The sequence below is a fragment of the Apodemus sylvaticus genome, chromosome 11, assembly GCF_947179515.1.
Source record: "Apodemus sylvaticus chromosome 11, mApoSyl1.1, whole genome shotgun sequence".
NCBI classification, from domain to species: domain Eukaryota; kingdom Metazoa; phylum Chordata; class Mammalia; order Rodentia; family Muridae; genus Apodemus; species Apodemus sylvaticus.
This window is the reverse complement of record NC_067482.1, coordinates 76,479,050-76,505,176: the sequence shown is the minus strand read 5'-3', so window position 1 is coordinate 76,505,176 and position 26,127 is coordinate 76,479,050. Positions and strand designations below refer to the sequence as shown.

The 26,127-nt window shown below is 52.7% G+C and overlaps 1 protein-coding gene across 7 annotated transcripts in view; it reads left to right on the top strand.

Moving 5' to 3' along the window:
* Positions 1-25,869, top strand: part of Sh3bp2 (SH3 domain binding protein 2) — a 35,892-nt gene extending 10,023 nt beyond the window's left edge. For 5 of the 7 annotated variants that reach the window (XM_052198088.1, XM_052198092.1, XM_052198090.1 and 2 more), the window contains 12 exons: positions 15,191-15,330; positions 16,343-16,445; positions 17,943-18,060; positions 18,459-18,529; positions 19,385-19,473; positions 19,785-19,853; positions 21,447-22,110; positions 22,831-22,939; positions 23,181-23,236; positions 23,505-23,586; positions 24,099-24,158; positions 24,661-25,869. In XM_052198088.1, the coding sequence (XP_052054048.1) occupies positions 15,195-15,330; positions 16,343-16,445; positions 17,943-18,060; positions 18,459-18,529; positions 19,385-19,473; positions 19,785-19,853; positions 21,447-22,110; positions 22,831-22,939; positions 23,181-23,236; positions 23,505-23,586; positions 24,099-24,158; positions 24,661-24,798 (1,695 nt within the window). In that variant the 5' untranslated portion in view covers positions 15,191-15,194 and the 3' untranslated portion in view covers positions 24,799-25,869. Of the gene's footprint in view, positions 1-6,232; positions 6,450-12,710; positions 12,890-15,190; positions 15,331-16,342; positions 16,446-17,942; positions 18,061-18,458; positions 18,530-19,384; positions 19,474-19,784; positions 19,854-21,446; positions 22,111-22,830; positions 22,940-23,180; positions 23,237-23,504; positions 23,587-24,098; positions 24,159-24,660 lie in introns of those variants that run through there. The other 2 variants (XM_052198087.1, XM_052198085.1) reach the window with 2 other exon arrangements.
* Positions 25,870-26,127: the final 258 nt, after the last annotated feature.

The window sequence follows — 26,127 nt, the reverse complement described above, 5'->3', positions numbered from 1 at the left end:
TTCAGCTGAGTACCGTGCCCCGAAGCACTTCTGTCTGGCACATCTAAAGGTGTGTGCACCTTCTCCTGTCCTGACGCCAAGGCCTTCGCAAAAGCTTTCCTCTATCTGAGGCGCTGTCTGTGTAATCCTCTGGTTTGGCCAGCTCACATGAAACATTGCTTCCCAACGCTGGCTGGTGTGTTACTATGTCTGGTGGGATGAATGTCACAAGGATGTGAGTCAGAGGTGGCCACTTCCACAGATTATTAATAGGCAGCCCCAGATAGAAGCTGATGGCAGCTTGGATCCTGGGGTCCAAGCTGTGGAATCTGCCCATAGAGAGCAAATCTCTGACTGTCTCCCTTTGCCCCTAGTTCTTGGGCGCCAGAGTACCGCTGAGTGGTAGCGATGGCTCCTTTAGCTCTTCACTATCACTTGTCCATGTCACTGAGGACTGTGATGAAGCAGGTGCCCGTCCCTCTGTCCTGAGCCCCAATGGCTCCTTGGACTTCCCAGTTTTTGAGGAGCAAACTGAGGCCTAGGGTTCTGCTTCTTTGCCAGAGTTTTTTGATATGTGCATCTGGCACCTAGCCTCCTACCTGGAGCCCTTGTCTACAGAGACTGGGACCCAGCACTGCTGTCCTCATGGAGGGTGGGCCTTCTGCCTTTGGGGGAATACAACTGTCTCTCCAGGGATGGACCCCTACGCTGCTCTGAATCAAGCTTCATAGGAAATGCTTTCCAGGACCCTGGGGCTGTGAGGCTATCTCAGTGACTCCATGGAAAGGACAGAATATTAACTTTGGCACAGGTGACTGTGAGCTACTAAGTTAGTAGCCTTGGCACACAGAAAGATTCCTTGGTTTCCCTGGTCCAGCTGTAGGCAGGATCCTCTCAGATTCCTGGTCTCCATGTCTTAGCTGCATCATGTATCTATAATGGAGGTGTCTCCAGGAGGGACTAGTGGATGGGAGCTCTGTCTTCTCAACTGCTGGGCGCTGGAGAGGTAAAGCAGGCTGGACCTGGGAAGGCCCTGCCCTTGGCTGCGCTCTTTATCCAACCAGGGCTCACCTCTGACCTCAGAGAAGACAGTGTTCCACAGTTATTAGTAGATTTTGCCCCTGACTATATTCCTATGGACTTCAGAGGGTCAGGAGATGCTCAGGGGCCAAGGGTGAGTGTATGCTGCCCGGAAGCTTGCTGTCCTTGCTTCATCAATGCAGATACTGTGAGGAAAAGCTCACCCTGGGAAGGCTCAGTGCCTGCTCCAGAGAGCATAGCTTCAAGGACATCCTTCATGTAAACAGAACCCCCTTTCCCCCTCAGGATGAAGAAGGTGGGTACATGTGTCTAGTGGTTCTCAACCTTCCTAATGCAGAGACCCTTAAATACAGTTCCTCGTGTTCTGGTGACCTCCAACCATAAATAATTTTTATTGCAACTTCATAACTATAATTTTGTTATTGTTATGAATCATAATATAATTATCTTATATGCAGGATAGCTGACGGGTGACCACTGTAAAAGGGTCATTAGATTCCCCAAACAGAGTTGCAGCTCACAGTTGAGAACCACTGTCAAGATGGTTTCTTTTGGCAAGAGAGCACCATGAACTGTGTGCCTTGGGATATTGGGGGACCAGCTATTGGGATATAGACAAAGCCTATAAGAAGAATCTGTTGCTTGTGTCATACTGGACACTGCAGACACATATCAGGACATGCAGGGGATGGACTTAGAGAGGTCCCTGTACCCAGGAGCTGATGCTGGGGGAGAATCCAGGTAACAGATGATGTATGAAGGGAGGAATACAAAGGGAGCCAGACTCTGTGAGGGGCTGGAAAGTGTCCTTCAGCAGGGACAGTGCTCTGCACATGGGGCCTTGGAAAGCGGGGAAGGTAGAATTAATTCCACTGTGTGGAACTAGAATGCATTCTGCTGAGTTTGGATGAAATTCAGAGACTGTGGGAATGCAGTTCAGCCAAAGGTTGTGGGAATGGTGGAGAACCTTCCCAGACCTATGGGAGTTTAACGAGGACGCGTTGCCTGATGTCAAGACAATTTCCAAAGCATTCTCTGACACTTCCTCCATTTTCAGTGTGACTGAGAAAGGTTTTGCCCGTGGAGGCCTAGTGTCCTGGAGTAAGCCAATCACCTCACTGGATGGCCCACACGGGGGCTGTGGGATCTATTCCTCAGATGAAGAAACCGAGGCTGAGCGTGAGTTACAACAAGTCTGGGCATGGGGAAGCCAGGCATGAGCCCAGTGAATCTGTTGTCTAACCGTGAACCAGACTGTTCAGAGGTCACTCGGGTGTGGAGAGATGCTCATTAGATGAGGAACTTAGGATGGAGTGCCAGTCTTAGGGGGCAGCTCCAAACGTTTAGTACTGAGGCCTGGATCATTGGAATCCCCAGGCTACCTGCCCTGGGTGGGGAAGTAGTGGATTCCTCTGAGTCAAGCCGGGCAGGACCGTGAAAGACTGCAGCTGTGGGTGAGGTGCCAGGAACTTGGGGGTGGACCTGGTCTAATACGTCAGCACTCTAGAAAGTTTTTTTTTTCTCTCTCAAGCAATTAAAAGATGGAAATTTGTCAGTGTTTGTGATGAACTGAAGTGTGAATCCTGAACCGCCTCTGCTGGCTTGTGGTTTGGGGCAGGAGAGCAGCCCGCAGCAGCCTTCACTCCAAGCCAGCATGCATTTCCCGGAGATTTTGCCTGCCTCATTCTCTCCAGCCCCACCCACCCTTTACCATATTGGGACTGGTGTCTTCCGGGCATCCTCCTTGAAGTCCGTGTGCTGCCCCCTCCTGGCTAGTGCAGACTCTGCACCAAGTGTGGGGGTCTCCTGGAGCCCTGGAGCTCATGGTCCCCAGCTTGCCCTCAGCACAGGAGACATGCCACCACCCAGCCCAGGCACACTTATTAGGAACAATGATGATACTGGATCTGGGAAAGGAAGGCCCTGGTCAGACATCCCAGGAAGATATCATGAACTTCCTTGGTGCTGTGCTTTGTGGTAGCAACCTACACCCTGGCTTAGTCTCACCCAGTCAATATCCTAGAGCATCAGGGAGCCTTGGCTACAGCCAATGTGGACATCAAATCTATGACAGACTCTTCTCGCGTTCACTAGTTTAGTTCTAGACTCAGGAATGTCCTGGTTATAGCCATACTAGAGACTGACCTGTGCATGGCCCAAACCCACCTTCTAGCTGTTCATCATCCATCCCTTGGGCTCCTGGGGATTTGGTGGAATGCAGGTCAATAAAGAGTGCTGGTGTCACATTTGGTGACATTTGTGGGGAGGGCTGAGCTGCTGAAGTGATTCTAGAGAAAGGGCAAGGTTCTAGGTAGTTCTATCCTCAAAGGAAGTGGCTTTCAGTTTCAAAATGTAGGTGTTGGGAATGGCCAGGCCCTGGAGCAGGAAGCAGTGGTGTCGCCACATCCCCTCAGCCAAAGAGCTGGTTTAACCTTTTGCTTAATTGAGCCAAAGAAGAACAGGTTTGAGGGCGAGATCAACACCAACAGTTTTGGTGGATTTGAATCAGGTATGGTACCCCATGCATGAGAGCCACGAGAGGCTCCCACGGGGACGTGGCATCCAGGGAAGCCAGCTTAGGGTCACTCCTTTGAGATATGGCATTGCAGAGCTAGCCTTTCATTGATAGGGCGTGTCAGGGAGTAGGTCAAATCAAAATAGAAGGCAGCTGGGGGATCCCATCTTGGTGAACTTGGGTGAGGCTCCATTCAGGTCCACTTCCTGGGGCAACACTAATGGAGTCCTGTATCTTAGCTGAAAACAACAAAAGTGCTGACATGACCCTCAAAGCACTTCCTCATTGTGCAGTGGCAGAATGGGGCTCAGAAAGTGGAGAGGGCTCCAGGTTGGGGGGTGATGGGGGTGGGGGGGAATCGGATGGGTGGACCTTAGACTGGCAGGGAAATGAACGTAGGTCCTGTAGGAGTGGCTGATATAAAACACCTTATTTTGAGAGGTTGAGGTTACCCATTGGTGGCACTCCCACCCTTCCCAGGGCTTAGCACCCATCCCAAGCCTGGCATGTTCTTCTTCTTGCCCTTGGTACACTCAGTGCCTGAGCTGTGCAGACAGGTGGTCAACAGATACCAGAGCGGATACAGGATCCTGGGTGCTGGAAGAGGGTTCCAATCCAATATCACTGATCCCAAGCTGTGGGTCATGTCAGCACTGCCAGCCTCTGCTCAGGCTTGAGGTGCCAGGGCAGGGCTAGCACATGTGCCCTTTGGATAGTGTGAGGTGCTTGTCTGGGCAGACTGAGGCACGCCAGCCAGGACCTGAGTGAAGGCAAGTTCTTTGTTGTTTTAATTCTGACTAACCCTGGGCCCCTGCTTAGTTTTGCTGGCTATCTCTTACCTTCTCTGGTAAGTGCTTTGAGTCTGGTCTGATTGGGGGTCCCCAAGTTTGGAAACTTAAGGCAGCAGTCCAGGGGAGGAGGATTGTCCAAGGCTTCCCAATTCTGGTAAGTACAGGTTCCCCCCAGCCACACATGTGTGTCCTCCTGCTTGGATTCTGGTGTTACCTCACATTATAGCACAAGGTGAAGGTGGTGGAGTGACCCTCACGGAGGGGCCTTAAATGTCTTCTGTTTTCAAGAACATGACTGGTAGTGTTGTTTATGACCTGGGAGAAAGCACTTGGAGAAATTGAGGCCTGCAGAGGCCCCATAGCTCAGGACACCTTAGAGGCTGGGACTGGGGGAGGGTCCAACACTGGCCTGCCTCTTGCAGAGCGCACTTAGTTGGGGTGCTGACTCCCCTATAGACTTACAGGTCAGAGCCTGGGATGGAGACCTGGCTGGGGTGGTCAGGGTGGGCATGGCTTTATTTGACTTCTTTTGCATTTAGGAGTGTGGGAACGAGAACTGGGTATAGGTTTGGTGCATGCCTCTGCCGTAGGCTGTATCTAGCCTTCCATTTGTCTGGTAAAGGGTAACATAACTTTAGAGAGTAGGCTGGCTCCTGGTTCATCTACTGTTGGGATTCAATAATCTCTGTCCCCAGTCTCCCCATATCCTGGCTTCTCATGGCTTGAGGAGTCCTCTGAGCTCCCCCATGCTGTTCACCCTGAGCCCTTCCCAGTGTGACTCCTTCAGCCTGTTTCTGTTCTAGAAATCAGACCTAGGGCTCTCTTCCAGGAAACCTCCCTGAGCCTCACGTATCCTCCGTAGCTCACAGCTCCTGGATACCCTGTGCCCTCTGGGAAGTACTCACTGCTGCATGCTTCAGGGCTGCTTACCTGCTCCCTTAGCTCGGCCCTGCCCCTGCCGGAAAGGTCCCACATCCCATTCACGCCTTGCCCCCAGCGTTCCTCAGCAGGCAGGGACTTGCCAGGTAGAGCCTGGTGGCTTAGGGAGGCTGGGGAATCTGTGCCCACCCTAAGGAGGCCTGGATGGCAAAGCTGACGCTCCCTATTCTCTAGTACATAGCCCACTCTCTTTAGCCCACTGGCCGCCTTGATGGCCTGGAGATCTTGGCTACAGAGCCGAGAAGACAGGAGTTCCTGCATCAGCAAGCTGCCCTTCTGAGTGGTTGATACACAGGCCTGTGTCTGTGAATGGTTAGGTACTTGCACAACCAGTCGTGGGGTTGGTATTCCGGGCCACTGGCATCAGAGCCACAGAGAGGTGAATCCATGGAACTGGGGAGGAGGGTGCTCTCATAAAGCCTCTTAGGCAAAGTGAAGACTCTACAACTCTTGGGAACTCTGTAGTCTCTGAACTCAGTCCTGCCATGAAGTTGCTTGTCAATCTCAGAAACCATCCCCCTCTCCATCCACCTCTTCCTGTCCTGGGACTGGGGCTCAGACAAGGAGAAGCAGGGGTACTCAGTGGCTGGGGTCGGCACTCCTGCTTCCCCACTTAGTGGTTTCCAGGATAGAGCAGGTGAGAAGCTGGACTTGTAGGAGCAGAAAGGCCTGGGAGGGCCTTACTCTGAGTGAGCCACTGGGCAGGGACCCTGGAACAACAGCGGTGTGCTTGTCCACTGAGGCTGTGTGGACAGAAAGGCTGCTTTCAAGAAAGCCAGATGTTAGCTGAGCTGAGGTAGAGAGGTGACACAAACCCCACAATTGAGTAAACTCAGGGGCCCAAACCCAGCAGCTGGCCGGCCCCAGGTGGCTTTTAGGACCTTGCTGTGGGGAAGTCAGAAAATGCTTTCTCCTTGGGACTGCCCAATAACAGGAAGTCCCAAACAGGGAGGAAACCCTGTTGGCCCCAGCTTCCCCTCCCAGTGAGGCCTACTGAGTTGCTCTGCAGGCTAGGCAGGGCTGGGAGCAGCCAGGGGTCTTGAGGATCTCATGCTTGGGGGATGCAGGTTCAGGTTGCAGTCCCTCCCCATAGCCCCTGGGCTGAATAGCCTGTCTGGATTCAAGGACACCTGTCCCCAGCAGGTCACAGGAAGTTGTACCATGTGTTGGGTCAGTGCCATGAGGTAAGTCGAACAGCTGGATTTGGGGTTCTGGAGGTGGCACTGGCCTAGCCACTATAGGACTTGGGGTGGGGGAGGGGGAAGGGAAGACCATAGCCCTTACCAGGGTAGGGGTAGGGACTGATTGGGACTCAGTCCTGTGAGAAGTAATAAACTCCAAGGAGATTGGCTTCTGTCAACTTAGCTCCATATCTGAATGGTCCAAATGGAGCCCAGAGAGGAAACCGGCCGTTAAAACACTCTTAAGGCTCCACTATATGTCACCCAACAGCTGCTGTGGGGAGGTGGACGACAGCTTGCCAGAGTAGAAGGCCAGGCCTGTGAATCCTTCCTACTGTAAGCCCTGTCTGGGGTGGTCTTGGTGTCAGGTTCTGTGTGTGTGTGTGTGTGTGTGTGTGTGTGTATGCATGTGCACTTGAGAGGATTTGAGATGTCCTGACTGCCTGTATGAGAGTGCTGTGCTCAGGATCCTGACATAAAGTGAATAATCCCAAGGTCTCCGAAACCTGATGGTAGGAGGCTGTCCTTGTGAAGCTGACAGCGCTGCAGACCCTGTGGCTGCCCCCCTCCCCAGACTGCCGAGTTATCTGGAATGGCTGGTCATTGGGCCTTTCTAGAGTTTTGGTTTTGATTCTGTAACAGACAAAGGTTCTGGGAAGAGGAAGGAAGAAAGAAACTAAGAAGGAAGAGCTTGTGAGGCAGTGTGAGCTGGGCAGCCCCAGGGGTGAGGCAGGGGACTGGGTGAGGAGGGGCAGAGCGCTCTGACTTACTGGGTGAATACTGGGCATGCGGCTTTGGATGAGTCTTTGGCTCCTTTGACCCTGGATATCTTCATTGGTGATGTGGGGATGGTCCTGGTTGGCATGTCAGGGTGTTGTGATGATGTGGGTTGGTCCCTGAAGAGTCTGGCCCAGTACACATCCCAAGCCCTTCTGAGCCTCAGTGTCCTGGCCTGTAAATTGCAAAGTAAAGCACTGAGTTATGCACCCTCTCAAGGTTGATGAGCAGTCAGGTAGTGGGCCGGGCTAGACCAGCTTCGAGACCACTCATGAAGGGTGTTAGACTGTAAGTGTGTCTTTGTGTATATATGAGTGTGAATATCTAGGTGATTTGCATATATGTGTGGTATGAATGTGTCTATTAGCACACATGTGTGAGCATGCACATGTGTAAGTATGTGTGAGTATGAACACAGAATTTATGCTTTTTAAAGAATATTATTTTTAATTATGTGTATGTATGTGATGATACATGCTCATGAGTGAATCTACCCACAGAATGTAGAGGAAAACCGTATCAGATCCCTTGGGTCTTGAGTTATAGGCATTTGTGTGCTACTGATGTGAGTGCTGGGTCCTCTGAAGGGCAGCACTCACTTTTAATTGCAGAACCATCTCTACAGCTTCAAAAGCATGTATGTGCCTGAGCACATAAATATGTATGCATGTGTGATTGTGTCCTGATGTGTGGTTCAGTTCCTATGAGAACAAAAATGTCTTAGTTACTAACCAGTTGCCGGGACAGAAACCACGATCCGGCCGACTCATGAAAGAAAGTGCTTAATCTGGGGCCCACAGTTCCAGAGGGTTAGCATCTGTGACCATCACACAGGAAGCACAGTAGCCGGTAGACAGGCATGGCACTGAAGCGGTAGCGGAGAGCTCACATCTGATCTAAAAGCACAAGGCAGAGAAGGCTAATTGGGAATGCATGGGGCTTTTGAAATTTCAAAGCCCACACCAGGTGGCACACCTCCTAGAACAAAGCCACACCCCTTGATCCTTCTCAAACAGTTCCACCAACTGGGGACCAAGCATTCAAATATATGAGCATTTGGGGGCCATTCTCATTCAAACCACCACAATGAGTATATGTGCATGTGTATGTGTAATATGAGGGTTAAGTATGAGACCATGTGTACATGTGCATACATGAGGACATGTGTGTGCGCAAGTGCTCCAGTGGCACCTGGTTTCCTTTTCCTTGGGTTGGGACCCCCACCCCTGCCTTGCCCCGCATATTCACAAAGAACAGTCCGGCTTGATCACAGTTAAGAATAAGTGTGCCTCACACAGGCTTGGCCCACCGAGGCCGCTGTTCCTGCAGAGAAGGGGGCGGAGCATCCCCATGGAGTGTCAGTTCCCTGGTATGGATGAGCTAATTGTGCTGTTAGGTCCCTGTGGCTGGGCTGCTGCTGTGGGTACTGGGGTGGCTAGCCCGGTCAGTGAGTGGCTAGAGTCTTCATTCTGTCCACAGGCAAGCCAGGAGTTCTTTAGTTTCTCTCCAGCGATCCCAGGCACAGGTGGCGCTGGAGTCTGTAGGCTGGGCTAAAACTCTCCAGGAGCTCTATCTATCACAGCATGGTAGTCATTCTCAGGTGGCACATTTCTGCTCACAGCCTGGATTGGCTCTGGGTTCCTGATCAGGTCACCTGGTGTCAGGCCGGGCTGATCTGGAGAGGGGTTGTGATTCCAGTTCTGAAGTGTGAGCATTCCTGGGAGAGATGAAGTAGAGCGTCACTTGGCTCTCACGACACCCTCTCCAACAAGGTTGTTCACTGGCTGCTTCGAGTTTTCATTCTGCCCACGGTAGGGTGGTAGCAAGGCCTTCTGCTGGCCACTGAGTTGAAACAAGATGGGGTCTGAAACTGTGTTACTCCTGTACTCATCCCCACCCAAGCGTGGAGCCAGGAGGAGGTAGGCGACATCTTCCCTTGCAGCAGCTCCAGACATATCTGAGCAAGGCTCTGTGTCAGCTCCCTTCGCCAATCCTCAGTCCAGCTACCCACCAGGAGCAATGGTCTGTTTTACTTGGGGCACCCTAGATTCCCACTCTGTGCTGGGCCTAAAAGCTAAGTTTGGGGGATAATGGTAACCTATGATGGCCAGTGTCAGGTGGACGGAAGGCTGTGTCACTAGCCCCAGGCTGGGGACATAGGACCTTCTACCAGTCATGGGTAACTACTGGGAAGGGGAAATGCTGAGTCTCATTTGTTCCACACATCCTTCTACCTTAAAAAACCCACTTATTAGTCCTGATAATTTCTAACTTCTCTGGAATTTATGTCACATAAAGCCATCTAAAGCCATCTAATCGTTGCTTAGGTTTTTGTTCTTTTGTTTGTTTGTTTGTTTCTTATCTTTTTTTTTTTTTTTTCCTTATCGGGACACTTGATTTACTTGTGTCTGTGCACCAAATGTATGTAGTGCTTGTGGAGGCCAGAAGAGGGCATTGAATCCCCTACAGCTGGAGCTGCAGACAGATGTGAGCTTCCTTGTGGGTGCTGAATCCTCTGAAAAAACAGTCTGGCTCCGAACCACTGATCTGCCTGTCTAGTCTGACATTCAATTTCTTTTCATTATATAGTTGCCTTGACCACATTTTCAGTACAATGTTGAAAAGAAGCAATGGGATCAGACCTCCTTGCCTTGTTCCTGCATTTCAGGAAACTGAAAATGTTCAGTGTTTTAATTGACTGTAATAACTGTAGGTTTTTCTTAGATGTTCTTTGTTAGGTTTAGAGTTCCCTTCTGTTTCTTTTCTTCCTTCCTTCCTTCCTTCCTTCCTTCCTTCCTTCCTTCCTTCCTTCCTTCCTTCCTTCCTTCTTCACTCCCTCCCTCCCTCTCTCCCTCTCTCCCTCCCTCCTTCCCTCCCTCCCTCCTTCCCTTCCCTTCCTCTTCTATCCATCTCCTTCCCTCTCCCTCTGCCCATCCCACTCCCCTGCCTCAGTGCACTCTGGACCCTAGACCCTGGATTCCACCTGTCAAGTCACTGTCCCCACAGGAGCCATGAGCTGTGACCCTTTTCACAGACTGGAGAATGCAGTGGCAGCAGCCCTCAGCTTCTCCAAGTCCAGAAGCTGCTGGGGAGGGATATGCCAACCCAGGGCTCTTCACGTGGCTGCAAGTGATTTGCGCCCTACCCTGAAACTCCCAATAGCCTGATGTGTTGTATATTTACACAGCACTTTCCCCTTTAAACCAGAGACTTGGCAGGGCCTGGGATTACATAGAGGATCCCCAGATGATGTGTGGTGTCTGGGTTTCATGGAAAGTTCTGGCATTCATGGCCAGGCCATCTTTTCCTTCCTTCCTTCCTTCCTTCCTTCCTTCCTTCCTTCCTTCCTTCCTTCCTTCCTCCTTCCTTCCTTCCTCCCTCTCTCCCTCCCTCCCTCCCTCCCTTCCTTCCTTCCTTCCCTTCATCTCTTCCTCTCTCTCTCTCTTTCTTTCAGATTTAGTTAGTTATTTTAGGTATGTGAGTACACTGTAGCTGTCCTCCGACACACCAGTAGTAGGCATCAGATCTCATTACAGATGGTTGTGAGGCACAATGTGGTTGCTGGGAATTTAACTCAAGACCTCTGGAAGAGCAGCCAGTGCTCTTAACTGCTGAGCCATCTCTCCACCCCCGTTTCTAGTTTTTTTTAATTATGAAGATTTAGATAACAGCAAGTTCTTTTTCTATATGTTTAAAGATGATCATGTGGTTTTGTTCTTTATCAATATGGTGTGTTATATTAATTGTATTCAACTATTAAAGCAACCTTGGGTTATTGGGATAAATCTCCCTTGTTCATGTTGTAGAATATTTTAATGTGGTGTTGGATTCAGTTTGCTAGCATCTTGTGGAGAATGTGCCAGAAGGGGATTTGGGGCTGGGGATTAGCTCAGTTGGTAGACTCCTGTCTAGTTTCAATCCTCAACGCTGCTTAAGCTAGACATGATCATCCTAGCACTTAGGTTATAGAGGCAGGGAAATCAGAAGTTCAAGGCCATCCTCGGCTATCTAGCTAGTTCAAGGCCAGCCCAAGCTGTGTAAGATTCTGTCATAAAAGAGAAACACAAACAAACAAACAAAAACCTCAGAGACTTATTGTTCTGTAGCTCTCATGCCTGTGATAGCTTTATCTGGGTTTGGGCATTGGGATGATACTGGCCTTGTGACTTTGCTCTTATATTTTCTTGGCAAGTCTGTATATGGTTAGTGTTTTTGGAATCTAATATTTAATGGCTAAATTACTTTAGTTGCAACAGCAGGCAGTGGAAACAACCTGGACTAGGGTGAATTCTTATGGGCTTGGGTTAGTAGAGTCTGTGCACAGCAACCCAGAAGGTGGGGGCAGAGCAAAGCACATAAAAAAGGTCAAAAGTAGGCATGGGGCTGCATTAGGAAGTGCTAGAGCGTTGCCAGGTGTGAGACTATACAGCAGCCAGTACTTGGGAGGCTGAGGCAGGAGGATCCCAAGGTAGAGGAAAGCTGCGGCTACAGAGTGAGACCCTCTTAACGCCCCTCCCCCCAGGCAGGATTGTGTCCATGGCATTTAGAATAAAGATGTGATGGGATGGTGTGTTGGCTGGAAGGTGAGGAAGGGAAATTGGTGGGGACAGGGAGAGGTGTGGCCTGCTCAGAGGCCGTGGAGGGCAGGGCGGTGGGATGGGGTGGGGGTGGGGTGGTGTCTGTCGTTCAGGGTGGCTAGAAGAAGGAGGTTGCTTAGTGTTCTGGGTAAGACGCTCCTCCAGAAACCAATGCAGCAGGCAGCCGGACTCTTGGAGTGAGAAAACTGCAGGAACTTCAAGGCTACACATAGCGCGAAGGGGCCCGAGAGCTTGCCTAACATAGAGGTTCGAACACCAGGGAGAAGAGCCTAGAATGGCCAGCTAGGTGGGAATGAAGCTTGAGGAATATACCAGAGCTGCCTCTGAGGGCCGAGTGTGCTGCCTTCGGTCACAGGTAGTTCATCCTGGGGCAGCCTGCGGGATGATGGGAGATGGAGGAGGATGCCTAGGAGGTCAGCGGGGCTTTACCAGCCTTAGTCAACCAGGAACACTCTTCTGGGACTGGTACCCAAAGGGGCCCAAGAGAGCTGCCAAAGGCTGGGCCCCTGACTCCTTGGAGGAATTCTGTCCCGAGGGAGACCCATGGAGTGGGCATTGGCAAGTGACATGATGGGGTATTAGCAGGGGAAACGGGGTGTCATAGGAGTTCATATCCAAGGTGCAAACTGGATGGAGAGCCACAGGCGTGCACTTCGGGATTCTCAGGTGTTGGGAATATGAGCGTGACTTCCTCATTCGCATCGGTGGCTTCCTTGTTTGTCTAGATGGCTCTTAGGCACAAGTTTTTAAGTTTCCACTTCTTGTAGCCCTCCATCCTCAGTGCAGTGGGTGGAGAAGCTGACGTGCGGAGGGGCGGGTCCGCTTCCTCACCTGGCCCCTAGCCCTACTCCGCCGCCAGCGAGGGGAGGAGCCAGGGGCCGCTCCGGCCTGGGGCTAGCGAGCTATGGCGGGCTCTGGGTCGCGGCCGCGGAGCTGGGGATGGCGAGATTCCGGGTCCAGGGACGAGGCTGCGGCCGGTGGGCCCAGCTCGGGACTATGTCGCTGCGCACAGGGGAGGCGGGCGCTGGCCGCCCCCCGGAAGCCAGCTGCGCCTGCCGCGTGGACACCGTGAGTACTGATCCTGGGGCTTGGGATCTGGGGCCCCAGCCCTGGGTTTGAGCATCCACACTCACTTCAGACTCCCATTTCTCAGACCTGGGCCCCCGGCCTCTGCACCACGACCGGGGACCGCACGTCCCTGGAGCCCCAGGCGCTATCCGGCGTCTACCCAGAACAAAGGCGAGCGTGGGCCAGCCAGAGTTGGCTGGCCAGGGGCTCCGAGCCTGGCGCTCAGTCTGTCCATCGACTAGCACTCCTCCCCACCCCGTCCCCCATGGTCTTGAGAGTGGGCAGCCTCCTCGCACTCCACTGCTGTGCTCCGACCCGTGTTCCCTCTTAGCCCTGCGCAGGGGGTGTGGTCGCGCCATTGTTCCAAACCTCCGCTTGTGGTTCGAGGACCAATGGTCCTGACTTTGCTCCTGCTGGCCGAGACCATGAATCAAGTGCATTTTAGTATTAATGGATCTCTCTCTCTCTCTCTCTCTCTCTCTCTCTCTCTCTCTCTCTCTCTCTCTCTCTCTCTCTCTCTCCCACCCCGTGGCGTGTGTGTGTGTGTGTGTGTGTGTGTGTGTGTGTGTGTGTGGTGTGTCTAGGGTGTGTGTGTGTGTTGGGGTAGCCAACGGAACTGAATTCTCTAACACATATTTGGTGGAGTGAGCCTGGCCGTTGACAAGAGCTTGATTGATTTCCATCCTTTTTCCTTTCATTTTCTGATGCAGTAGATTTCCCCCGCCTCATGCTGAGCTTTCAGGCTTGGGCCACCCCGGGCCTGGAGGGTTTTCTGTATGTGTTTTGCGGGGTTGGCACTGTAGTAATAGGAATCCCAGCAGCCTGCCTTTCTGGATCTGGCTGCACGGTCCCACCTTGTTGGGAGCAGGCCACTGACCTTGTACCCTCTTGCAGCTCCTCAGGGGTCCGAAGAGGGACCTGATGGGGTGAGTGGGGGCACCAACAGAATAAAGCCAGGTTAGGGGGCAGTTGTGACTGGCACTCGGGGTCCGTCACAGGAAGGGGCCTCTGAGTCTCCCTGGGCTGATAATGTGGATACTAGCAAACTTGTCAAATAGTCCTGTGGCACTGATGACAAGGGTGTGTGAGTCCGCCCTGTCCTCCTAATTTATAGCTCTAACAACTGAGGCGGGAGCTCCTCCAAAAGCTAAACTAGGTAGGAACCCAAATCATTAAACCTGGGAAGCGGGGGCTCTTGGTTTGCTCTTTGCCTACTATCTGATTTCAGGGTTTCAAGGGGAGGGATAGAAGTTATTGAGGCCACCCAGAGACAGCCCTACCTGGGGATTCATCCTATAAACAGTCAGCAAACCCCGACACTATGACAAGAAGCATGTATCAAAAGGAGCATGCCATGGCTGTCTCCAGAGGGGCTCTGCCAGAGCCCTGCAAATACCGAGGCAGAAACTAGCAACCAACTATTGGACTGGGCTTAGGGTCCCCAATGGATGGAGTGTGGTCCGGAGGAGCTGAAGGGGTTTACAACCCCATGGGAAGAACAATGACTTCGGACACTCAGACACCCCAAGACTCCCAGGGACTGAATCATCAACTAAGGGATACATACACATGGCTCCAGCCAAAAATGTGGCAGAGGAAGGCCTTGTTGGGCATCAGTGGGAGGAGTGGTCTTTGGTCAGGTAAAGGCTCAATAGAGGCCCCCAACAAAGGGGGGGAGGGAGGTGGGAGTGTGTTGGGTAGAGGGAAGAAGAAGAAGAAGAAGAAGAAGAAGAAGAAGAAGAAGAAGAAGAAGAAGAAGAAGAAGAAGAAGCTGCTGCTTCTGAGGAAGGGTGGACATCTCAGGACCTTACTTTCTTGCCACAGAAGGTCAGACCTGGTAGAGAAGGTGTCCATTGCCTCCTCAGTGATACTGAACAGCCATTTCCAGCGGGGCGAGCCGCCTCGCTCCAGGAAGCCACCCCTGACTTCCCACCTAAGACAAGCACCTTTGAGCTGCCCTGGCATTGGAACCTTGGGTAGCTATGGCATAAGGCCTGATGTACCCAGGTTAGGGTTTTCTGAGTTCAGTCGTTACCACCCCAGCCTTTCTGGGGCCATGAACTCAGTGAACTCACGATGGTAAAAGGACTGTGCTCAGCATTCTGGAGTCACCTGTGTGGCCAAGAGAGTTGGGGACTGACTGTGTAGCACTGTCACCCCCAGTGTCCCACTCAGAAGCCTGGGGACTTAGAGTCCTCCTCCACCGACCTGACCCTCCATGATGCCTTCCCAGGAGCCCCTGCCAAGCTATTCCCTGCTGCCCACCACAGCTGAGTCCTGTTTCTTTTGTTTCAATTGCAGCTTCATGGCGGCTGAGGAAATGCATTGGCCTGTCCCCATGAAGGCCATCGGTGCCCAGAATTTGCTGACCATGCCTGGTGGTGTGGCCAAGGCTGGTTACCTGCATAAGAAGGGCGGCACCCAGCTGCAGCTGCTCAAATGTGAGTCACTGGGTCACGGAATTCCAAAGGGAGGACATTAATCTGCTTCTCCACTGCTCTAATGGCTCTCCTGAGATTTCCTTTTCTGGCAGCTGGCACACCTGGTAAACCTGACAAGTTCCTTATGCTGGACCTTGTCACAGGATCCAACACAGTATAGCTAGGCAAAGTGAGGATGGACACTTGCTGTGTATGGTACTGACCAGCTAGTCATGAGTGCTTCAGTTTGCAGCCAAGGCTGGAGGACCTCAGGGTGACCCTCAGTGCTGTTCTTGCCTTGTATGTGAGTTGTGGGCGAGTTGGTGAGTCGTGTGGCCCAGGACAATCCCTTGTGCCAGGCCAGGAGCCAGCTGAGTGTCAGGATGCTGGAGACAGAGCACTAGAGCCACGTCCAGATCTCTGATCAGCCACAGACATGCTTTTACCTCTGCAATGCCCTCTGCTGGGGACTTCCTGCCCCTGTGTTGCTTAGCTGAGATCTCTAGTGGACTGTTGGACCCTGTGTGCATATCAGTGTATAGGCAGCCTGCAAGGAAGAACCACAAATTACCTTTCCCAGGGTTAGGAGGGGCTGTTCTGGGCAGAAACAGTAGAGCCTGCGAACAGCTCCACCTCGCTGGCTCTCACAGACGGCTCTGGGTGCCTAAGCTCTGCTCTCTTTGCCCTGTCAGTTCTTCACCTCCCCAATAGCCCTATCGCTCCAAGCAAGGCTGCCACGGACTCCTTAGGCCTCTGGTCCAGGCTCCGCTCTTTCTTACTGTCCCTTTGAGGCCTTTTCTTTAGGTGGCCAGGTCTTCCCTGGGCCCCAAAACTTGCCAGTGCGCCAGTGAACTTGTTTATATTTGACCCCAAAAAAGTCCAAGGAAGGGGCAGCGTACCAGCTCGGCTCCGTGCTCTACCTTCTGCAGTCTCCGGGGTCTGCTTCCAAGTGGCCCAGGGCCTCGGGAGAGCGCCACAGAGTAGAGCTGTCTGGTGGCTCTGTGGCTCACCTCTGCTGCTGAATTGTCCCCAGGGCCCCTCCGCTTTGTGATCATCCACAAGCGCTGCATCTACTACTTCAAGAGCAGCACGTCTGCCTCCCCACAGGGCGCCTTCTCACTGAGTGGCTACAACAGGTGAGTGTCCATCCTGGCTGTTCACCAATCTCCCGGCCGTGCCGATTGCTTTCCCTCTCAACCCTACACCACACAGCCAATCCCTGGCTGTCTGAGATGGCCTTCATCTGCCTGCTGGATGTTATTCTACCTACCCCGTCTTTTGCTGAGGGCAGGGGGTGGGTGGGACAGTATGTGTGGAGTGAGGCCTTTATTAGGAGCTTCTTGGGAGTCCAGGTACCAAGGGCCTGGGTGGCTTATTTTGCAGGGTTCCCATTCAGTTACCATCTTGTAAACTCTTTGTTCAGCCTCTGATCAAGCTCTTCACTTAGCACACCTCCTTTCCAGGGAGCCCAGGGTCCATCCATCGCAGGCTGTCCCAAACTCAGGCTCTTCCTGGACTTCCTGGCTCTAGAGTCTTCCCAGGCTCTAGTTCAGTTCCCTACGACATTATGGGCTGGGCTCCAGCCAGCCAGAATCCATGAACTTCCCCTCAAGGGAGTAATGGGACCTGCATGTTGGCCTATTGGTCATCTTGAGTCCTTCTTGTGGCCTTGAGGGCTGTAGGGTATCCAGGCTCACTGCCTTGCAGCGTTGTAGCCCTGTACTGTGTTCTCCTGGGAAGTCCTTGCAGACCCAGCACCTTCCTGAGCTCATACTCTGCTAACTCCCTAAAGCATCTAGGTATTCTACTGAGAGCATAAGCAGGCAGAGACTCTCCAGATCTGCCCGTATTCCCCAGGCAAGGCATGATGCTGAGGGCTGGAATCAATTCAGGGGTGGGCTGTGTAGTGAGAATCCTGGAATTTTGGTTTCTTTAAAAAAAAAAAAATAGCCGGGCAGTGATGGCGCACACCTTTAATCCCAACACTTGGGAGGCAGAGGCAGGCAGATTTCTGAGTTCAAGGCCAGCCTGGTCTACAGAGTGAGTTCCAGGACAGCAAGGGCTACACAGAGAAACCCTGTCTTGAAAAACAAAAAAACAAAACAAAACAAAAAAACCAAACCAAAAAACAAAACAAAACAAAACAAACAAACAGCACAGATATGTTGTAAGACTATGTTTTTTTCTTAATCCCAGGCATGGGGATCTGGGGATGCTTTGTAGCAGCTGATTATGATTTGCCTCGTGCTCTGGCAGAGGCATGGTTTTGCCAGTGGCAGATAATTTCTGCAATGCGTAATGTTTGGAATTCTGGGAATTTTTCGGAGGGTGTATCAATGCTAAGTCCCTGAGAGGTGCAGTTCATGGTTGTTGGTTGTTCAGGGTTGGGGGTAGGGAGGTTGGTTGTAGTTTGTTAGTAGTCGTGCTCAAGGAGAAAGAAATTAGATTCAGACCTATTCCCCACCCCTTCCTTCTACAGTCCTTTCTCTCCTATCTAGTGATAGTGGGTGAAACTGGGGGGGATAAAGGGTGGGAAAAGAAGAACCCATTAAGTAGCAAAAGTCCAGCCATAGGGGTTGATAAGCCCATCTCTTGAGTGGACAAGCTGGTGACTTTTGTCAATGTGCTCTCAGAGTGATGCGGGCAGCTGAGGAGACCACATCCAACAATGTCTTCCCGTTCAAGATCATTCACATCAGCAAGAAGCACCGCACATGGTTCTTCTCAGCCTCCTCTGAGGATGAGCGCAAGGTGATTGGCAGGTAGCAGGGCCCCAGGAGCCGGGCAGGACTTGCCTGAAGTGCCACACTGACCACCAGGCTCTGACCTTCCATGAGCTCTAGACAGGAGGCTAGGATTCTGAAGAGAAAGACTTGGTCGAGATGTATGGGCAGCCAGGCGGATTAGGCCCACAGCCCGGTGCCTGCACACTCCATGGGAATATGCCAGAAATTGAAATGGCTGAGGGGCAGCTGCAGCCCCAGGAGGGCGATTTCATGTCTGAGCCACACGATCTATGCTGGACCTAGCTAGGTTCCTCTCCTTGGACCTTGGTGGCTACTACATAGGGCTAGACAGTGGTGGGAAGAGGGTGGAGTGGGACTGTTCCGGGCAACATCATACTTACTATAGCTGTTCCTGACCCACAGAGCTGGATGGCCTTGTTACGGAGGGAAATTGGCCACTTCCATGAGAAGAAAGAACTACCTCTAGACACCAGGTATGCCAAGGGACATGACGCGTGGGTGGTGGTCCCAAGGGCTTCTCGGCTCTTAGGGCTCCCTTCTAGTCCCTGGAGACTAGACTTATAGTCACGTCCATAAAGGTTTTTCTGGAGATGCCAGGCAAGCTTCATGTGTGCGGAAGCACACGTGCTTACCGTAACCATGTGCAACCATGTACAAGTGTGCATGCAACATCTCTGGTCTTGTCTGTCTTCCAGCTCTGTCTCTGTCTCAGTCCGTTGTGCTTATTTGTAACTCCTGTGTGGAACTCCTATATGCCTTTTCCTTCCCCTGCTGTGGAGACCCAGCATTTACAGCTCAGGGCGGTGGATTCTTAGCTCCCTGGTGTCTACTTTGACCCTGGGGGAGGACTGGTCTCAGCATCCTCACCCATGAGATGGCCCAGCAAACAGCAGTGGCTCTCTAGGGAACATAAGTCAATCCTGTTGGAGTCAGTGAAACTGCAAGCCAGAGAGGGCTGGGCACTCTCAAGGACCTGCCCTGAGATTCTGAACAGACTCCAGAGCTCCTGGCCATCGGGTTGGACAGTACATGGACATGTGGACAGTTCTGACGCATCAAGCCAGTCAGGGTGCCTAAAACTGCAGTGGGGGCAAGGAGGTGGCACCGTAGCTGGTCCCAAGCCTCCAGTCCCTATGTTTGTCCATGTATATACGTGTCGAAATGTCTTTATGACCTTCGTGTCCTTTTGCCTATACATATGTGAGGGATAATCCTCGTGTCTGTGTATGTTCATATCTGTGTGGCGGTGGTGCTGGGCGTGTTCTTGCGTGGTTATGAGGGGACATCTAGTCTAGTTTTCATTGCTTATTCCTTGTTCTTGGTTGCAGCGACTCTAGCTCAGACACAGACAGTTTCTACGGTGCAGTCGAGCGACCTATAGATATCAGCCTGTCTTCATACCCCACAGACAATGAAGGTAAGGCCATCTCTCCACCTGTGCCTGCCATATGTCCTCCTGACTGCTGACAGGGAACCCGCTTGGGCTGCCCAGAAGGAGAGAAATGGCATGTTTGGCTTTGCTCTCTGCCCTGTCCTCTGGCAGAGCGTTGCAGTTTCTCTGCCCCTGACCTCTAGCAGTGTGAGTTCAGGTCTCAGTCGTCCTCAACCCTACCTCCTGGGTACCCTGTTCTCATGAATGGAGCCAAGTGCAGCGGGCCATGCCACCCGGTCTGCACACGGGGGCCTGGGCTGTGTTGTGTCTCACCCCTGCCCACTCACTACATGTAGATTACGAACATGAAGATGAAGATGACTCGTACTTGGAGCCTGATTCTCCGGGGCCTATGAAGCTTGAAGGTATGTAGTGTGGCTAGCTGGTCCTGGGGTCTCCTTGGTGAGTAGAGACCAGAGCCCAGGACCAAGAATAGAGCTTCTCCTAGGCTGGTGGGTCTTTATTGTTTGGTTGGTTCTCTCTGTAGCAGTGGCTGTCCTGAATCTTTCCTGACTAGGCTGTCTTCAGACTCAGATCTGCCTGTCTCTGCCTCCTTAGTACAGAATTAAAAACATGTAGCACCACACCTAGCAGGCTGTGGGCCTTGCTCTGGTGGACAGGGTTTCCTTGCTGTGATCTGAGTATTCAGAGATTCGGGGCTGGTTGACTTGACTTACTTGCTCCTGCAGCCTCCCAGTTAACCTTGTGTGGATGGAGGGTCAGGATAGGGGGGTGGTCCTGGGGGCTGACAGGGAACAAAGGACACTGGGAGGTGAGCTGGCCTGAGGCAGGCCCATTGCCCAGGGCAACAAGTTCTCTGTGGATCATAGCTGTAGGCCAGGTTGTGTGAGTGACAGGGAAGGCGGGCCATGTCTCCGTCCTTCCCCTCCTTAGGCCTTGTGCTTTCTCTGCTTCCTCCACTCAGAACACTCCAGCTGTGTCTCCTCTGTCATGATGCCTTGGGCCTATCGCCCATTTCTATTTTACGTTGTCCACTGACCTAGCCTTCCTCCTTCCGTCTGACTAGCTGTAGGTGTTGGCATCCTTGTTCCCTGCCTTCAGGCCAGCTCTGCTAATGCTCCTTCAGCCACCAGACTGTTGGCTTTTATTTCCTACTCTCACACTTCCTACCTCAGTCCTCACCTTGATTACCCAGCTCCAAGGAGTAGGAAAGGGAAGAAGTCTCTGTCCTTGAGCTGTGTGTAGGCACATTCAGGGCACCTTCAGCCTTCGCTGGACAGTCTCCGCCACTCTTCCTCCTGCCCTCTAGACCTCCCCGACTCCTCCCTGGCCTCACTCCTTCGGGTGCCTGGCGTTCTGGCCCTTCTTGCTCTTCTGTCTGCTGCGTTTACCTCCTGAGGGACATCCCCACCCTCCCTGTGACTGAGGGTCACCCAGGCCTCAGGTCTCATTCCTTTCGTGCCATTCCCACTTGTCCCAGACTATCGTCCTGGTGCTCCACGTGACATCTGGGCTGGACGCCACCCCATGCCCTTTGCTCGTTGTCAGCACAGCCTCCATCTTCATCCCAGGGGTTCTGGCCGATCCTGTTCACCTGTGTTGTGCAGAATTCGCCCTTCCTCTTGCTCAGGAGAAGGCCTGGGCATCCTAACTCTGTTTCCTCCTACCTGTGGGAAGCTTGAAAGTGCTTCATGTAGCATCTAGGCTGTAGAAACCTTTCCTGGACTGTCTTCAGGGGTATGGATGGGAAGGGCCTGAGAGCCCGGGTGGCTCGGGCCCAGGGGAAGCTGGGTGGTGGGCTAGATATTGGGTGTTAGGTAGGGCAGGGGTGAGGTGTGACGGATGCCTGTGCTGAATGAGCTGCTGCTGGCCGCTGAAGGTGTGGCCACGAGAAGCCCATACCTGGTTGGCTCCTGCTGCCTGTTGCTAGTTTAGGATGGTGGTGGTCTAGCTTCTGTCTATGGGATGCCAACTGGCTGTTGTTTTTTGTTCTGCAGATGCCCTGACGTATCCACCAGCCTACCCACCACCCCCTGTGCCTGTTCCTCGGAAGCCAGCCTCCTCTGACTTGCCCCGCGCACACTCTTTCAACTCCAAAAGCCCAAGCCCTTTACTGCCTCCCCCACCTCCCAAGCGAGGCCTTCCAGACACTGCCCCTGCCCCTGAGGACGCTAAGAAGGACCCATTGGGCCTGAGGAGAGGAGAGCCTGGCCTCAGGGTGCCTGCTACCCCTCGAAGGATGAGCGATCCCCCGATGAGCAGTGTACCCACTGTGCCCAACCTCCGGAAACATCCTTGCTTCCGAGACAGTGTGAACCCCGGCCCAGAACCCTGGACCCCTGGCCATGGGACCAGCTCTGTCTCCAACTCTACCACCATGGCCATTGCCAACTCCAGGAACTGTGACAAACTCAAGTCATTCCACCTGTCTTCCCGAGGGCCACCCACGTCTGAGCCCCCACCTGTGCCCCCACCTGTGCCTGCTAATAAACCCAAGTTCCTGAAGATAGCTGAAGAGGCTTCCCCAAGGGAGGCAGCCAAGTCTGCACCTGTGCCGCCTGTGGCCCCCAGGCCTCCTGTGCAGAAGATGCCCATGCCTGAGGCCACCGTTCGGCCTGCAGTGCTGCCTAGACCAGAGAACACACCTCTTCCCCACCTCCAGTGAGTCTGGCTTGGGTGGTGCCTCTGCCTGCCAGCCAATAGGTTCCTTCAACCCAGTCTGCTCTCTACCAGTGTCCCTTACATTCTGAGAAGCATTAGGTACAAGGTTGGAAGGATGTCTTTACCCCTCCAGTCTCCCCTGCCCCTGGCTGATTCAGTGGTGCGGGTGATATCTAGCCTTATTCACCCTGATACAGATTTGTATCTCAGAGCATGTGTGGGTTCCTTCAATTCTCCCCAAAGGCTTGGAGACTAGTCTCAAGGGGACTGCCTGCTACTTGTGCAGTGGGCTGGGTTCTTATATTGGTGTCCTTTGTAGTCAGATTGCATTATTCAGCCTCCCCCAGTCTGTCCACGTCCTGTAGCTTTAAGAGACCTGTGATTTTGCCAGAGTCTCACAGACACCCAATAGTAGATCTTGGGCCCAGGCAGTGCCCAGTGCATTTGTCCACTATATGATAATACCTGAGTTCAGGTGGCCCCTGCTTATCAGTATTAATGGCAGCCCTGATTTTGTAGTTCTGCTGTCAGGGCTAAGATAACTCTCTTGCCTCCATTGAGCAAGAGTCTCAGAGCTTTGCTGTCCTGAGCAGTTACTGCCACAAGGGGCAGAGAAAGCTGACACCAAGATTCCCATGGGTCGTGTGTGGAGGGGAGGGAGGGGTGACCTGTCCACGTCTGAGAGTGCTAAGATTCTTGTCTCTCTCTTTATTGCCCCAGGCGATCGCCCCCTGATGGACAGAGTTTCAGAGGCTTCTCCTTTGAAAAGGCCCGTCAGCCCTCACAGGCTGACACTGGTGAGGAGGACTCAGATGAGGACTATGAGAAGGCAAGACTGAGTGGGGGGTCCTGGCCACACAGCCAGCAAGTGCACAGACATGGGGGAGCTGTAGGGGGGGGCACTCACTGGCTCTCCTGCACAAAGGGCTCCAGATCTGGGCTGGGGGGCGGGGCGGGACACTGCGAAGCCCTGTATCCTGATGCAGGTGGCAGCCAGTTAGGGGAGCAGTGACATGTGACATGTGGAGGGTCACTCGTACTTTGACAGTGACACCATTGGCCTCTTTCAGGTGCCGCTGCCTAACTCAGTGTTTGTCAACACCACAGAGTCCTGCGAGGTGGAAAGGTTAGTGCCAAGTGCTGCTTGTACTTGCTGGGACAGTGTGAGGTCCCTTGTCTCCTTGTTCACTGGTGCTGGGCAAGCGCTGGGGCCTTAGCACAGGAGGACATGACAGCAGTGGTCTGAATTGGTTTTTTATTCTCATAAGCCCCTCCAGCTTTATATCCTCTATTATCCTCTATTACAACTGAAAGCCAAGAGCAGCGGTCAGAGAGCCCGGGAGTAGAGTGGGGCTAGCAGGTACGAGCCCGCTGACTTCCCTGTTTTATTTTAGGTTGTTCAAAGCTACGGACCCCCGTGGAGAGCCCCAGGATGGGCTATATTGCATTCGGAACTCCTCAACCAAGTCAGGGAAGGTAAGACAGTTGCTAAAGGATACCTGTGCCACCAGAGCCTTCTGTCCTCTTATTTGGCACCTTAACTGAATTCTTACTTTGGGGTCCTTGCCCGGCTGCACATTCTCTCTCTGTTGTTGGAACTCAGTGATTTCTGTAAATTGGGAGTGAATATGGCTGCCTTCCATGGAGTCATAGGGTGAATTAGGATGGGGTTTGTGCGGAGGGAAAGGGAGGACATGTGGGGGCAGAGGAAGTAGCAAGAGGATGAGTATCCATTAAGCAACACCGCACCTGCCATACTCATGTGAGAGATGGTTCCCACTACTTAGCACCAGGGACTTGCTAAGGGCAGAGGGGTGACCCCCAGGGTGAAGAGCTATCTCTGTACAGGTGATACAGCTGGACCATAGCTTACGTTACCCCTGAGGACTACAACATCTAGCCCATAATTGCTTCTTACTCTTCAGGCTTTGCTGGCCAGACCTCCCGCCTCCTCTAAGCCCCCTGCCCCATTATTTCCCTCCTTGTAGGTCTTGGTCGTGTGGGATGAATCTTCTAACAAAGTGAGGAATTATCGCATCTTTGAGAAGGTGGGAAACTGGGCCCTGCTCTGAGGGTGGGGTAGGGGCACTGGCTTCAAGGCTTACCAAGAGCCAGGTGAGTCCCCCTGTGACAGGATCTGGCAGCGGGAAACTGGACTGGGCCCTTCATAACATCAGCCCTCCCCTGTCCTTTGCCCTCCGTCTCTTCTTCATGGTCTCAGCCTTCTTCCTCTCTTAACCTTGCTTTGTCATTAGCTTACTCTAGAAGTCCTGGGTAGCCACCCTTGACCCTTCCCAGACCTCGCCCTGAGAGCAGTTCTCACATTGAGGCTAATGAGAGGGTACTGACAGGAGACCTCGAGAACACAGACCTGATGTGTGTGAACGGACAGGGAGGGAACATGGGCAGCTGGGGGCAAACCTGACTATTAGTGTCATCGTTACCACTGGCCTTCCCCTTTGAGAAGCTGAGGGAAGAGGTGAGGGGGATATAGCCTTGAGACAGTGGGCTACTCAGTCCCTGCTGAGCCTGCTTTCTTTCTTCCCACAGGACTCTAAGTTCTACCTGGAAGGTGAGGTTCTGTTTGCAAGTGTAGGCAGCATGGTGGAGCACTACCACACCCACGTGCTTCCCAGTCATCAGAGCCTGTTGCTGCGGCACCCATATGGCTACACTGGGCCCAGGTGACATCCATTTCACACAGCTGTTGGGTGGAAGCAGCCACAGCCCTGCCTCACAGATGGAGACTGGTTACATGGGAAGATGAACAGGAGCGGCCTTGACGGCAGACCTCATCGACGTGGCACCTGGCCTCAGTGAGCAGGCTGGGTTCCAGGCTGGAGCAGGCCACAACTGCTCAAGGACTGGCTGGATGACTTGGCCTATCCAGCCGCTCCATGACCCACCTCTCAAGGACCCAGGTCTGGTGACTGAGTGCTGCCTGGGCTTTGATGGCACAAGATCAGGTCCCTATAGCATACTCATTCTGCAGTGGGCTGGGACTGCGCAAGGCTGGGTTAGTTGAATGGAGCCTAAGCCTTGTCCTGGGACCCATAGGAATGCTAAAACACAGGAATGCTCAAGGAGGGACCATTGCCTCTTAATAAATCAAGATGACCTTTGTCTCAATGACTAGGGTTTGATTGGCACACAGGGGGCTCTACTGAGCACCACCAATGTCCAGGTAGAGAGCTACTGAGAGCAGCCCTAATGGGTGGTCTTTAGTGTTCCAGTGCTGAGTGAACTAACTGGGAGAGATGGCTAAATAATAGATCAGGATCCACCAGGATCTGTCAATCTTGGCTGGAGCCTGAACTTGAAAGTCCCAGTTAGCAATAATTGAGCAGCTGTGTGACTGGCCTGGTACTGGAGTTGTTTGCTGGCTGTGAGCAGCCCCTCGTCCAGCTTGGCCAAGCTTAGTCTAGAGCAGGTCCGTGAGTATGAGGAGCTGCTGGAAATGCTGTGTTCTGGGAAGCCGCATGAAGGAGCCAGGACCTTGGGATCCAGTGGGGGCGGGGGTTCACGGGGAGTTTCCAGTAAGACTTCTTACAGAAATCCTGGCCAGAGTGAAGTGGGACGGGCCAAGGCTGGGTGGGGATAGTGGCAGCCACGTACCCCCATGTAGTTGGGGTGATCCTAATAGGTCTGGGCCACACCCCTGGCACAGCCGTCTAGACTGGACTTTTTCTGTGAAAATAAATGCATTTGGAGGTCAGGGCAGCCAGAGACCTTGGCACCATCTGGCTTCATTGCACTTTATGTTGGAGAAGAAGGTCGTTTTTTAATTTTATTATTTTTATGTGTATGAGTGTCTTGACTGCATGTATGTCTGTGTATCATATGTATGCACCCAGTGCCCAGGGCATACAGAAGAGGGTGTCAGATTTCCTGGGACTGGAGTTATGAATGGTTGTGAGCTGCCATGTGGATGCTGGGAATTAAATCAGGGTCTTTAACTGCAGAGCCATCTTTCCAGCCCTCAAGGAGAGGTGTTTACATAGAACCTGGAGCAAGAAC